We start from the raw sequence: 13,734 nt of genomic DNA on the forward strand, positions 1-13,734 counted from the left end.
GACCTTTCCTGTCTCAAAATAAAAATAACAGTAATAATAATAATAATGACTGAGGGTGGAGCTCAGTGCAAAGGCCTTAAATTCAATTCCCAGTATTGCTCAATGAATAAGTAAATAATTCTAAAAAGGTAATACAATAAATGAAGATTTTGGATTATTAACCCTGAGGACGATGGCTAGAAGGAACTTAGAAACATAGACAGAGTATCTTGAAGCAGACGACTACAGTCCATCTCCTCACAAGAATGTCAGCCAAAAAAACACCAACAGAGCTGCATTATGTTAAGGGCCGGAAACTGATTACCAGAAGAACCAAGGCTTGCTCTGTTCAGGTTTGTATGACAATGGCACAAAGCAGAACAAACACAGGGCAACGTGTTTATTGGCAGAAAGGAGAGTGTCGGGTAGTAGAGGTGGGGGTGTGCTTTTCTTCGGGACTAGGATCTAATGGAGGTTCCAGTTAACAGGGAAGCTCCCAGTGACAGAAGGACACTACAAATGGGACGGAGTAAATGTCTGCTCACACAGTGACTAAGCTGAGGACATCTCCAGGCCCTGGAGTCACCATCTCCTGTTGGTAAGCCTAAGTGCTTCCGATGTTACTTTTCCCACCCCAAGAAGCTGACTGGCTTTCCCTGCGTCCTGCAGAGGACATGGCCCACCTGGGGTCAGAGCCAGAGAAACTACCATCCTTAGTAAGACTAGGACCACAGCACTGACATTTTTGGCAGAGCCCAGCCCCAATTTGCAAGGCACGACACACAAGCAGGAGGGGTGCACACCAATACTGTATTACAGCACAGAAACTCGGGGCGGGGACCCGGATCCTTCCTCTCCTGGAGCCAGTTTTGCCTTACAGCGACACCGTCTCACTCACCAGGGTCAGGAAACAAGCGTTCTTGTGCCACCTCTGTCCTCTGAGGCTGCGCCCCCACAAACAGCTTAGGAGAGCGCCTCGAGTTATGCAGCAAAGGAGAGGCCAGTGAAGAGCTGCCCCCCAGACCTCACAGACCTTCGCTCAGGAATGGAAGGTAGACAGGAGGTGAGCCAAGTGGTGCACTGACTTTACTGAGAACCAACAGCCTGGCCATTGGGCAGGCAGCCCAGGGGGCCAGGCCAACAGCTCACATCACAGGGAGTGGAGCATGGGGCTTTCTGAGCGCAAGTCTTTGGCTGGGTTTTAACAAGAACACTTGATTCTTTCGAAGAATCAAGAACTCTGGAAAAGCTCATCCTGAAAACCCATTCAAAACAGGACAACCCAGAGTACTCGGAACAGTTTTTTACAGTCTGCCAGGTAAAATACGCATCGTTCCCCTACCAACATCTCAAAAGCTTTAGAGTGAGAAGCTTCCTACCAACAGGCCTCCTCATGGATGGAGGTGGAGACCACAGCATTTCCATCCCTACCCTGTAACAAGTGGGTGAGCTAAAACATGTCCTTAACTCATTACCCAAACAGAAGAATGGGCATAAACTAAAATCCCTACCAGTCGGTCTGGAAATGTGATACACAGTAAAATATACTCACATATATTTCTAAACAGCTAGAGGCCTTAAGCTAACTCCTGGTATTTTTGGGAAAGCCCCATATCCTACATATGTCATAACAAGCAAAATGCCAGCAGGCGTCATCTTCACAAGTCACTCTAAGTCTCCTCAGACAACACAGAAGGCCGCGTCTCCCCAGGAGGAGGCATGTTCCCCTGCAACCTGGGTCTGATTTGCTACAGACTCCGAGCTGGCAGGCGGCGCTGAGCCTTAGCAGATGCATTAGCCAGAGAAAAGGACCTGCCAGTGGTTCAGTCACCCCAAGCCCCAATAATATACAAGAGTTTTAAAATAGTAGAAAAACTATTTTTATTATTTTTAAAAGCCAGCACAGTGGCTTCTGGCATAGCTATCCATTTCTAATACAAAATTGGATTAAATAAATATCATCCAATGTATAAATAGAGCATGTGACAATTCTGAAGAGAACTCTTCTGTAAATTAAAAAAATTAACTTTACATTTTTTCAGTAGTGACTCAAGTACAATCACTATGGCATTTTAGAACTTGTCAAATATACAAATCTTGACTCAGTACAAAAGTCTTCATGCTGTAGTGCTACATATAGAAAAAGATTAAACAGCAAAATCTTTTAGGATTACTGTCTAGCTCCTGACGTATATCCTAATGAATTATTATTATTATTATTTTTTTAGTGCTTTAAGTATTTACTAGTCATCCATATAAGAAACTATCATGGGGCCTCTGGGCTGGTGGTAGGTATGATATGGAATAAATTCATGTGCTCACTTGTGCACGGTGTGTGTGGGGAAAGGCAATACATTCAGAGAGGATAAGCGATAGCAGGCTCTGACCCATGGTTCACGGGCTTCATAAAGACGCAGAACGCGGCACTGTGAGGGATGTGCAGGGTTTCTGACCTTACAAAAGGTCTGCTGCTTCAATTATTAGAAAACAAATAATATGCAACTGGACTTCAAAATTATACTTTGCATTAGAATAAGGTTAAAATACAGGTGCCACAAACAGATACAAGACACGACACTGGATTATGTATTTAGGTTCTTTTGAAATTTCATTCTAAAAATTCCAAAACACCTACATAACATGAATACAAATTAAATGTAAAAAGTGAATCCTAAATTCAGAAGTATGGTTGTATAATCTCCTCTCTGCCAAATTCAGGATGCAACAGGCTTAGGAAAAGAAGATATCCATGATCAGCTCTGGGATTAACTCTTTTGATGAGGGGAAGGGCAGGATATGGACTATAAAATAAGTTTTAGGAAAAACAAAGTTAAAGAAGCAAGGTGTGAAATATTCCTATAAATAGGAACCAGAACGCAGTTCTTCTGTATATTAGGTACTTCCTTATAAAATGTTGCCTAAGTCTCTGTGATGGTTCTTTAACCTTAAAAGGTGAACTGTAACAAGTTATGAAAGAGGAGAACCCACACAGAAAGAATGGAAACCTACTTTTTAACATCTGTGCTTGCACTGACACACGATCTCACACATACGCATGTGAAAGCTCAGAGAAGTTCAGAACACCAGCCAGTGTCTCCTCGCCTGCAGTCCTGGGGACAGAATTTGGGACCTCTGCTCTTGCTTGGAGACTGGATCTCACTGAGTCACTAACTTGCCCAAGTGAGGCTCAACCTGGCAACCCTACAGCCTCAGGCTCCCAGAATTCTGGGACCACAGGCCTGCAACACCACACTCCACTGTAATTTTAAAATGCAACGTTTCTTCACAAGCGACAACGAAGGAAGGAGCACAGAAGGACATGTTGGCCTCACATTCCCGAGCGAGCACTGCCCTCTGTGGAAACAGCTGCCTACACAGCTGTGCAGCCCACGGCAGTGGCGCGGTAGAAAGGCACAGATTGCTTTCTGGTGAGCACTCACCACCTGAGAGTTTCTACACACAAGTCTCAGTACCTCCCACACAGAGAGGGGCTCACATGGAGCTCGCTGGCCCTGGGAAGCATTTTTTGATGAGTTTATTTCTTTGAAAGCATGTTTTGATTTTATTAATTATGGATTTTTGAGATAGGGTCTCACTATGCATTCTGGGCCTCAACTCACTAGGTAGTCCAGGCTGGCCTTGAATCCATATGATCCTCCTGCCTCAGCTTCTAAAGTGCTGGGATTACAGGCCCTTGCTAACATGCCTGGCCATGTGTTTCTATTTTAATCTAATGTCCTTCTATATATTTTACTCAATAGATGTCACCTGCTACACCATCTTCGATTTCATAGTCGGCATCTTTGGAAAGATAATTTCTGGTTTCAATTTATTTAAATACCAAAGAGTTTCTCCATCATGAACCTGGGTTAAAGACAGTTAAGAACTTTCTAACAGAAAACCTCAGTGTGGCAGCCGCTGAGGATGAGTGGGGACAAGGTGGCATTTGCCCAGGGCACTGTGCATACCCCACTGTCAAGGGCCAGCCCCATTCCAGAGACGCCCACCCCAGACAGGCACTGCAAGGGTGGAGCTTCTCTGTCCGGAATTCACAGAGGCAAAAGAAAAGGTCACTACAATTCTTCGCTGTTAAAAATACCTAAACTTGAAATGAATTCACATATCTAAGTATTTTATCTTAAATATTTTAAAGGAAAAAAGCCCAGCGTATGTCTAGTAGTTATTCCCAAGCAGATATGCTATGGTGAGACAGTTTTAAAAATAAAACTTTCTCCCCTCAAAACCCTGGTTAGGCATGAGGCTAGAAATTTCTTTCCTAAAACAACTTTTTAATCAACTAGCAAAATACAAAGATCAACCTTGTAAACCACAAAGATTCAAGTGAAATGATGTTGTTTCAAACACCTTATGTTTCCAAAGAATGTTTTGCAAAGAAGCAGCTTTTATGATTAGGAAGTAAACTCAAACAACACACAAATGTTTTGTGTTTGCCTGCTAATAAATTGAGAAAAGACACAAAATAGATTACTGATAGATTTTTTTTTTCTCTAAGCAAAATAAAAGTAGGCTTCGGGTTCACCTGTTAAGGCCTTAAACAATTAACCAGTACAGTCACTAAACTATGTTCTTTACACAATTAAGCATTTAACACTCTTTTTTAGAGATGTCCTGAGATGACATTTAATGTTAAAAGTGAAAGAAATAACCCAGCAAGAACATAAATTTAAAATTCCAATAATTTCAACATTGGGGATATCTGTTCACTAAAATTAACATTTCTAAAATCTTTTAATACAAAACTATAAAAGAAAAAGTGCATTCAAAGCAGAGCCTGTAAAACTCTTGCACAATTACAATTATTCTGAAAATACTACCATAGCCAGGTGAACACACTGACATTCAGGGAGCATTAGGATTTATAATAAGTCCAGTATCACAAGGAGTCAAATAAGGCTTTTCTTTTCTTAAAAAAATATACAATACACAAAGTAGTTTGGAAAAAGAAGGTAATATTTCTGAATTAAATATTTTCACATAACAAAAGTTTTTATGTCACTGCCAATGTTATTTATATACAAATGCCAAAGGTGAACAACAAAATCAAAAGATGCTCTTTCAAAATAACAGTGAAATGTCTCTTTCTCTAGGAATCTGAAATGAGCCTCTCTGTTAATATACAAAGTCCATACAATATTTATAATAAAACTACTCTCTTCTGAAACCAAGAAAGCAAAGAGAGAAAATAAAGGCAATTATTTTTCAGAAAAAAAATAAAACCCAGCTCTATGTTACAGTGAAAAAGATATCCATTTATTAATAAAAGGAACACGACACGGATCTGCAGTGCTCGCCGGGAAGGAGCCTCAGACGCGGTCTCTGCGACGGGGACTGGGGCTTCTATTTACAAAATATACTGCTCAGCCACACAGAGGCCCATATATTTGTCTATGTACATCTGTATTTATATATAGAACATATAAATAATTTCAAAGGAAAATGAACATGAAGTCGAGAACCTTCCGTCTTTGGAATGCTGCAGGAACAACGTGTGCGCTCCGCCCCGCACAGGTGGGGTTTGGTTTGGGACGAGTCTAATGTGGCACCGCTGATGACACTAAAGAATTCCCTGAAATGAAAAACACATCTCTTTACACGTGAAGAGGAAGTCATGGGGTTTTCCTAGGCTCTTAGCATCACAACACAAGCCACCGTGTTTACTGAGGGTGGACAGGGACAGCGTCTGCTCCTAGGAGACACTTCTGCCCTGGTCTCCTTGCCGTGTGCGGCTTGCGCTTCTGCAGTGACCTGATTCACAGGACAGCACAGACCCGTGCAGCGCGTGTGTCACCATCCTGTGCAGACAGCTGGTCCTCACCTGGGGGCCGGGTTTCCTTGATTCCCCCTGCTGGCACCCCAGATCTTGCATTTTAAACAGGGGTTAGATTTCTGATCGAGAGAGAATTGGTCCAGCCACCTCTCAAGGTATTAGTTTATATTAACTTAGGGTAGGTTAAAAAGAGTCAACGGCCACTAATCTTCAAAATGCATGGAATAAAAAGTGGAAAAACTTCCTGTGTCATGACATTTTTTGTGAACTTCATGCACCTATCTTGTGTTTGTTTTGGAAGCAATGCTTCTTATAACAGAAAGCATGAGGGAAAATCTTACTTTGTCCACACTAACTTTTGCCTTCGCTAATACAAAGAAATCACACTACAATAATAGTAAGATCCAAGTAATTTCCTTTTAACTAGATTACTGGCCATGGAAAAGATGAAACTGAATAGCGTAGTACCTGAGTTCAGTGATTTGTAGACAAATGAGAACAATGCAGTTACATTTTTCCCAGTATTTTTTTCCTATAGTCTCTGACAGACAATGATTCTTTAGATAATTTTACAGCTAAAAACTCCTGTGGTACATTTTTAACACTTCAAGCTTTAAAACAGAAATTGTGAGTGCTCTGCTCTTCGCCAGCGCCGCTCCACAGCACTTGCAGGGCCTTCGCGGCCTCAGAACACATTGGTGAGGGTCTGCCACTCGCCCGCAGCCTCCTGCACCACCTCCTCCAGGTGCAAGGTCCGCAGCTCCTCTCCATCCTGCTCCTGGGGAACAGTGGCGGCTTGCAAGGTTCCTGCAAGGTGGCAAAGAGAAAGCAGGCCTCAGACCTTCAGTAACAGAAAGATTTCCCGTTCGTATTTCCTGTTTCAGGAAACAAAGATGAGAAACCTCTAACTTGATCTGCTTTCCATCCCAGGAGGAAACACACGGCTCCTTCTGTCAGTGTAGCAAACAGAGTGCTTGGCAGAGACAGCCAAGACCACAGTGGCTATGCAAATATGGAATCAATGATGAGCACCAACAGCTACGGCTCTTCTAATAGAAAGGAAAACAGGAAGCCCTATGCCAGGGACGGCAAACCCCTTAGAGCTTTCAATGACAGAAACAGCCTGCTGTAAGTCTGCTACCGCTGCGTACAGGACACATGGTAAGGAGAAAAATGACCCTTCTTTCCTTCCACAAAAACTCCCCACAATATAAAGTGTTGTGTCCTTTCAGACGTAACCCCACTGGATACACCAAGGCTTAACTTCATTCACAGAGCGCGTCACCTCAAACAACTAAATAACACTGAAACACACACCCCTGTGAAAATGCTCATCACAGCAGGGCTTTATCCACTGTGGTAAAATACCTCACATCCCTCCTTTGCATGGCTCCTGCTGCCAGGGCAGCCCAATTAGTGAGGAGCAAAGAGGAGCACAACAGACACACAGCAAGTGACACCTGGCAACCCTGTTCCAGTGACATCAGTGTGAGTGGTCACCAAGAGAAGCGGGGGCCCATGGGTAGTTGTGCTCAGGAGACAGAATGCAGGCTGCAGCACCTGCCCAGAGCCTGCAGACCTCACAGACCACACAGATGCCAGCCCGGCCCTGATCTTCACGGATCCCACTTGCTTCCATGCTGATGCCAGGCTGGCCTTAACGCCTGGGCACTACAACAGCCCATGACCTATACACCCTGCTGGGAAAGGGCCTCCAGGATGTGTCAAGATAGGTATGGAAATGATGCTTGGGCTGCCTGGGCACTGACTGCTCACTGCAGAAAGCTCCAGTGAGAAATGAGCTACACAGGAAAGTGAGTGTGCTGAGGTTCTGAGGGGCCACTGATGCCCAATACACTCCTGTCATCTTGCCAAAATAAACCAGAAATTTAATCTTCTCAAATGTTGTGTACACATGCGTGAGGGCAGTGCATACACAGTCAAACCTCAAAGACAAGGACATGTTCTGAGAAAAGCACTCGCTGAACTACTGTCATTGTGGGGTTGTGGCCAGTGTGCTTCAAGGAGCTAAGATGCCTAAATGTACCAGGTAACAGAGTCTTACTGTCACCCACCTGCCAGTCACTGCCTGAGACATTCAGTGGTGCAGGCCCGTACTCACAGCAAATCAACAGAAACATGGGCGCCCTGCGTGGTCCACTCCTGACTACCACTCAGGGCCTCTCCACGTCGGACTTTCCTCTGCGCATGAACTGAGACTGCACCACACACACGCCCACCATGTGACCTGATGGAAGTGACACCTGCGAGATGGTAAGAGTCTCTGGGCTCTCAAACGGTGTGCCGCTCACCCACAAAGCTGTGCGCTCGTTTCATGTGCAGCTTCATGTTGCTCTTCTGCGTGAAGCCCATGACGCAGTAGTCACACTTATAGGGCCTCTCCCCGGTGTGCTTCTTCATATGCACCTGCAGCGCACTCTTCTGGTTGAAGGCCTTCTCGCAGAGCGTGCAATGGAATGGTCGCTCCCCTGTGTGTGAAAAGCAGCATGTCAGGGTCACTAGCAAGATCACACTTGACAGCACACGCGGAAAACATTCATTCTGAAGAGCTGTGCACTTAGAAGGACCACAGTCATTTCCTTCCCGCTGCTATTATTCCAACTACTAACTAAAGGGTGCTGGCAAAGCCCTTCCATACTAAGACATAAAACTTCAATCAAAAGTTACTAAGAGACACAGAAACAACTAGAAATGAAAGTAGAACAGAAATGGTTTTTAAAAAAAAAAATGTTTCTTTTTTTTTTTTAATTGTACCAGGGATCAAACTCACGACTGCCTGCTTGCAAGGCTTATGCCGCTGAGCTAAATCCCCAGCCCAACAAAAATGTTTCTAACACTTCATGTGGTAAAGCACTGCTCAAACTATGTTCTGAAGGGCGCTGCTCTGTGTCTCACAGCTGTGATAATACCTGGTCTATTTCTCCTTCTCTTCAGTGGCCATGCTTATGAAACTCTACCTTAGCACCCTAAGGTGGACTAGCACTGAAAGATGGCCCCAAGTCTTCTGTAGCTCCTAAGGATGTGGATGCAAGGATTTCATGCCTCTGACTGTATTCGTTAGAAAGGGAGATAGTGTAATGTCATTTATCAGTTGCCTCTGAGTAAAAAGCAGTATCAGCAAGGAGCCAATATGATAACACAGACCTTAAAAGTAGTGTCTTTGGCTAGGAGCAATCCATGACCATATGGAGCCGGGTTCTGCTAATGACCCGGATGAAACTGGAAGTGAGTCTTCCTCAGAGCATCCACACAAGGGGCTGAGCCCATTTCTGACCGTGAGATTCCCTTACGCCCACTTGCATTGCTGACCAAATGCTGTGACATAGCCAAAGAGGCTGTTTGAAGCAGCTGGATCTTTTATGGAACAAGAGAAAACTAATCCTACTCCCACCCTTTGGATCTTTTAATACCTCAGCCAATTTAGTATAACACACAGTTATAAAATCTTTCCACGTCACTTGGAAATTAGCAAGACAGGCTGCAGGGAGAAGCCTACTTCCAGCCCAGGATGCTGGTCTGAGTGCTAGGCAGCAGGAGGGCAGGATCAGTGCTCCACAGGAGCAATAGCGCTGGGCTGGCTTACCAGCTGGATGCCACATTTCCAGGCTCCCAGGGCCACTGTGAGGGAAGGGGGCTCAATGACCTCACAGAGGAGCAAAGTCCCCAGCTAGTACCTCAATCAAAAGTGAGAATGTGACAAAATGCTTATCATCAAGGACTATTTAGATGGTGTCAGATATTTACTAATTAAAAGCAGGCTATCAAGTGAAATGTTTTCATATTGAAACATCTTTTAAAATACTGCTCCAAGTTTAACAGCAGTTCTTATGATACACATAACTATTAAGATAAGCCTGAGGTTATTGTCATATCATTTTAATTACAAAGAAAAAAATGGAAAACCTCAAACAAATGTAAATACATTTAAAATATCACATGAAAGTATTTAAATATTTAATGGTCCACAGTTTCATTAGCAATAAATACTTAAGAAACTGGAATGGAAAGAGGCACACCAAAGCCAGAGACACATATCATTAAACCACTAAGTTTTAGATACATGACAGAAATATTCAACAAAGAACACAGACAGACCTTGAGATTGATGGTAGTATCAAATCTAGCTAAATAGGAATATATGGCATTCTTATTTCACACTGAGCTGCCAATTTCTGGGTAAGGCTGAAGGACACAATCATTTCCTAAGCTCTTCATTCTGGCTATAAAGGGATTTGTGGTACTATTCACCTCTAAGGTCACGCTACCCTGTGTTGGGTGATGCTTTCCAACCCCTTCACAATGCATGCTTTATTGTAAAGCAAAGCGTAGCTTATCTCTCTTTGTTTTTTAAGAAATTCATTATGAAATTACACATGAACCAGGATCTAAACCAACAGTCAAGGCCATAGCCTTGAACAAGTCCCCTGGACCCCATGTGCCCAGAGTCTGAAGGTCAGGAAACGCAACATGAGGAGGGTGCACGGAAGTCTTGCGACACTGGGAATTATAGAAATCTTCTGAGGACAGAGAGATCCACAAGTTAACCCTGAAGCTGAGTCTTAAGAAGACCCAGGAAGAAGGGCTAAGAGGTCAACTGCAGACAGAGAAAATGTTGCCTGAAGAGGCAGGAACCCAGCAGGGATCAGTCAAGAGCTTAAGGAAGAGACATGGCTCAGGTTGGCCTGGTGGGGTGAGTACACTGAGCTCCACAAAGCCTGAAGAGGATGATATGCTCAGATTTGCCTCACACGGTCTCTCAGTCTGGCTGTCCTCTGAACGGAGACTGGGGAGGCAGAGGTCTTAGTGACACCTGCAGCAGATGGGGCAGAAGGACAGAACAACGCACAGCTCTTGGTAGAAGCAGCCAGCTAGACTCAAGGTCTTGGGAGCTCATCAGAGATAAGTGTTGAAGCGGAGTAGACAGAAGGGCCAAAGGTCAGGAGGGCTTGTTGACTTGCTCTGTTGTTTTTCCCCTTTGGCACAGCTTGAGCAGATGTAGGTGGTGATGGGAGAGCAAGAAGGAGAGAAGTCTGCTGATACTAAAGAGAGAGAAAAGTAGGCAGGGCAGAGGTTGGGGAGGCTTTCCCTGATGAGTTTGAGTCCCATAGACAAAATGCAAACAGCAAAATCTCTACTTGAAAAAGTAGATAATAAATTCATCCAAAATTAGGGGATCCTCCTGTCTCAATTTAGCAACTTAAATCTCAAAAAATAAACGGGCTAGCAATGTAGCTCAATATGAAGCCCTGAGTTTAAGCCCCAATATTAAAGAACAGAGTAGGGAACATGGAACACATGGTCCCTGCTTTGAAAACAATACTTCTACTGCATATGAGTATTCACATGTTCATTCCTATATGGTCCCAACGAAGTCCACTTCAAAGAGCAACGAAATAAAAGCACATCATATCCTATTACCCGTGTGGATGCGGCTGTGTCGCTCCAGCTGGCTCGGTTTGGCAAATGCTTTTTCACAAGTATCACACTTGAACACTCTTGGCTTCTGAGAGCTTAAGGAGGGGCCAGCTTGATGTGTCAGCATGTGCTCCTGGCAGAACACAGAAAAACCAAGTTTGTTTAAACAGAAGAGGAAAATCAAACCACCCTGAAAACCCTCATCAGTGGCCAGGGTCACCCAAAGGCAACCGCTCCTCAGGAGGCTGTGGTCCAGGCTGAAGGAGACCACAGACCATGTGTCCAGTGAAAGAGCCCCCAAAGGCGCTCTGCTTCCCCTCAGTGCCACTGATCTACCTCGAAGTCAGCCCAAAGCCAGTCTGTAGAGGTCTGCAGACCCAGGACCATCACTGAAACAATGGCAGCTTGAATAGATTCTTCCAATGATGGGACTGCTACTTCACAAGAAACCAAAAATCTTTTGCAGTCACAATGCAGTTTAGCATTGTGGGTAATCTGTGGTGACTGATTTGTCAGGAACCCTGCATCTGTATGGCTGAAGTTTTTCTCAGAGATCTGACATTTGCCATGGTCTGCAGGCTTCTGAGCATACCTATGGCTATTTTCCCGAATTTTACAAGGTTCCTATTATCCTGGCTGAGTAGTTTTACACTGCACTCTTAAAGTAAAGCTCAGAGGGAAGAGAACCTCTGTGTAGTACTTTTACTATGAGCCCTGTGTCACTGCTCCACGGCTCCACTCCTCAGTGCCCAGTGCAGCCTATGAGGTTTGTCACAGGCAAGAGTGAGGCAGAGAACTCAACTCCAGGGCTCAGGAAGCTTCCTCACATTGCAGGCTTGCAGAGCGAGGGCTCAGAGCAGGTGTTTTAAGCCAGCACAGTAACTACAATGCCTGCCCTGCACCAATCTGCAAACAACTGCAGCTTGCGCTTTCCTGCTTAATCTTGGTGTAGCATGCTTAGTAGAACGACACAACTCTGACTTTTGAAGGTGGTGCCATCTGCTTCTATGACCATTTTTCTTTACACAGAATAAGCACTCCATGTCTGCTAACCAGGAGTGCGGAGATGGTGTGCAGGGAACAGACTGGCCACTGGTCAGGAAGGATTCCTCTATTATAAACCTGCAGTCTGTCCCCAGAGGAGGAAAGCATGTTCAGCGTCAGAGAACGCTGCCATGTTAAGCTGATGGTTCTAAAGAAAAGCACTTACTGAGGTGCAGTTCTTCCAGAAAAAGTTGCTCTACGGGATGTGGGTGACTAGCTGAAACAAGACACCTATCTTTGGGCAGGTTGGGAAGGATCTAGGCTCCATGGTCCCAGGAGGTCTTCACAGAGCAGGCACAAGAGGGGCTGCAGCCAGCTTCCCAGATGAGGCCAGCAACACGACGCCACTCACATACAGTCCGCCCAGCACCGAGTCCTCCATTCCACACCCATCAAAAAGCACATGACGGCTGCAGCCCCTCCGGGGGGAACACCACCAGCATCTCCTGAGATCCACGAACCACCAGCGGTTCCTGAGATTCACGTCATGGAACTTAGGACGCTGGGAAACCAAGCAAGCAGCTCCCCTCCCTGGTGAGCGGCTGTGGTGTGGCAGGCTGCAGCCCCTCCGGGGGGAGAACCACCAGTGTCTCCTGAGATCCACGCCATGTTGGATCTTAGGACGCTGGGAAGCCAAGCAACCAGCCTGCCTCCCTGCTAAGCAATAGTGAGCCTACTGGTGCACAGCCTAGAGTCAAACATCCCACTTCCCCTACTCTCCTTACCTTGACCCCGATTGCAAATGGGAACAAGAGATCTGAGCATCTCTTGGGAGGTTGACCATAGCAAAAAAGGGGGATTTCCTTCTACCATCTCTTTGAAGGCAAATATTTTTATTACTGTTTTGCTTTATTCTGATTAATGGTACTGCTGTATTCAATACTGTTTTGGTAAGTTCTATAATATTCTGTATTTCATTTTATTTTGATATACGTGATTGAAAGAACAACTATTGTGAAGATAATGAGAGATAGTGTGATACCTATTACTGTTATCCCGGTAACCTGCTGTGAAGTTCTGTACCAATTTCACTACACTGTCTCAGTTGGCTTTATTCTGTCTCGTTCTGTTGTATTTTACTACCTTCAAAAACAAAAAAAAGCACATGATGGCAAGGATCCAGGTATTCCAGCTCCTCAGAAAGGAGCTGCTCATTTAAACAGAACTCTTCTTTGAGTTCCAGCTCATTAAAAACCAACAAACACAACAGGCACATACACTAAAACAAGCAGGTCCAGCCCTGCCGCGGAGCCCAGGGTCCACACATGCATGTCCTCACGGAGCAGTGTCCCGTGGCCTAGGCGGCACTCTGAGAACACCACGGGGCTGTGTCTGTGGGCTGCACACACACGCTTCCTCCTTTCTGCATACTGGCTCTATCATGTACAGAACTGACTTTTACTGACAACTGTTTAGGGACAGCTTTGAATTTAAAGAACTGAGCAGAGAGTACAGAGCACCATGTAACTAACTGTCTCTCACACGTT

The 13,734-nt window shown here is 44.8% G+C and overlaps 1 protein-coding gene across 8 annotated transcripts in view; it reads right to left on the minus strand.

Moving 5' to 3' along the window:
- Nucleotides 1-1,843: 1,843 nt before the first annotated feature.
- Znf236 (zinc finger protein 236) overlaps nt 1,844-13,734 on the minus strand; it is a 142,091-nt gene continuing 130,200 nt past the window's right edge. For 7 of the 8 annotated variants that reach the window (XM_063231419.1, XM_063231420.1, XM_063231421.1 and 4 more), the window contains 3 exons: nt 11,207-11,336; nt 8,080-8,256; nt 1,844-6,574 (listed from right to left, as the gene is read on the minus strand). In XM_063231419.1, coding sequence (XP_063087489.1) covers nt 6,453-6,574; nt 8,080-8,256; nt 11,207-11,336 — 429 coding nt within the window. In that variant the 3' untranslated portion in view covers nt 1,844-6,452. The remainder of the gene's footprint in view (nt 6,575-8,079; nt 8,257-11,206; nt 11,337-13,734) is intronic. The other variant, XR_010041346.1, reaches the window with a different exon arrangement.

Source organism: Cavia porcellus, unplaced genomic scaffold (assembly GCF_034190915.1).
Source record: "Cavia porcellus strain 051 isolate PalLab524CR breed Dunkin Hartley unplaced genomic scaffold, mCavPor4.1 scaffold_20, whole genome shotgun sequence".
NCBI classification, from domain to species: Eukaryota; Metazoa; Chordata; class Mammalia; order Rodentia; family Caviidae; genus Cavia; species Cavia porcellus.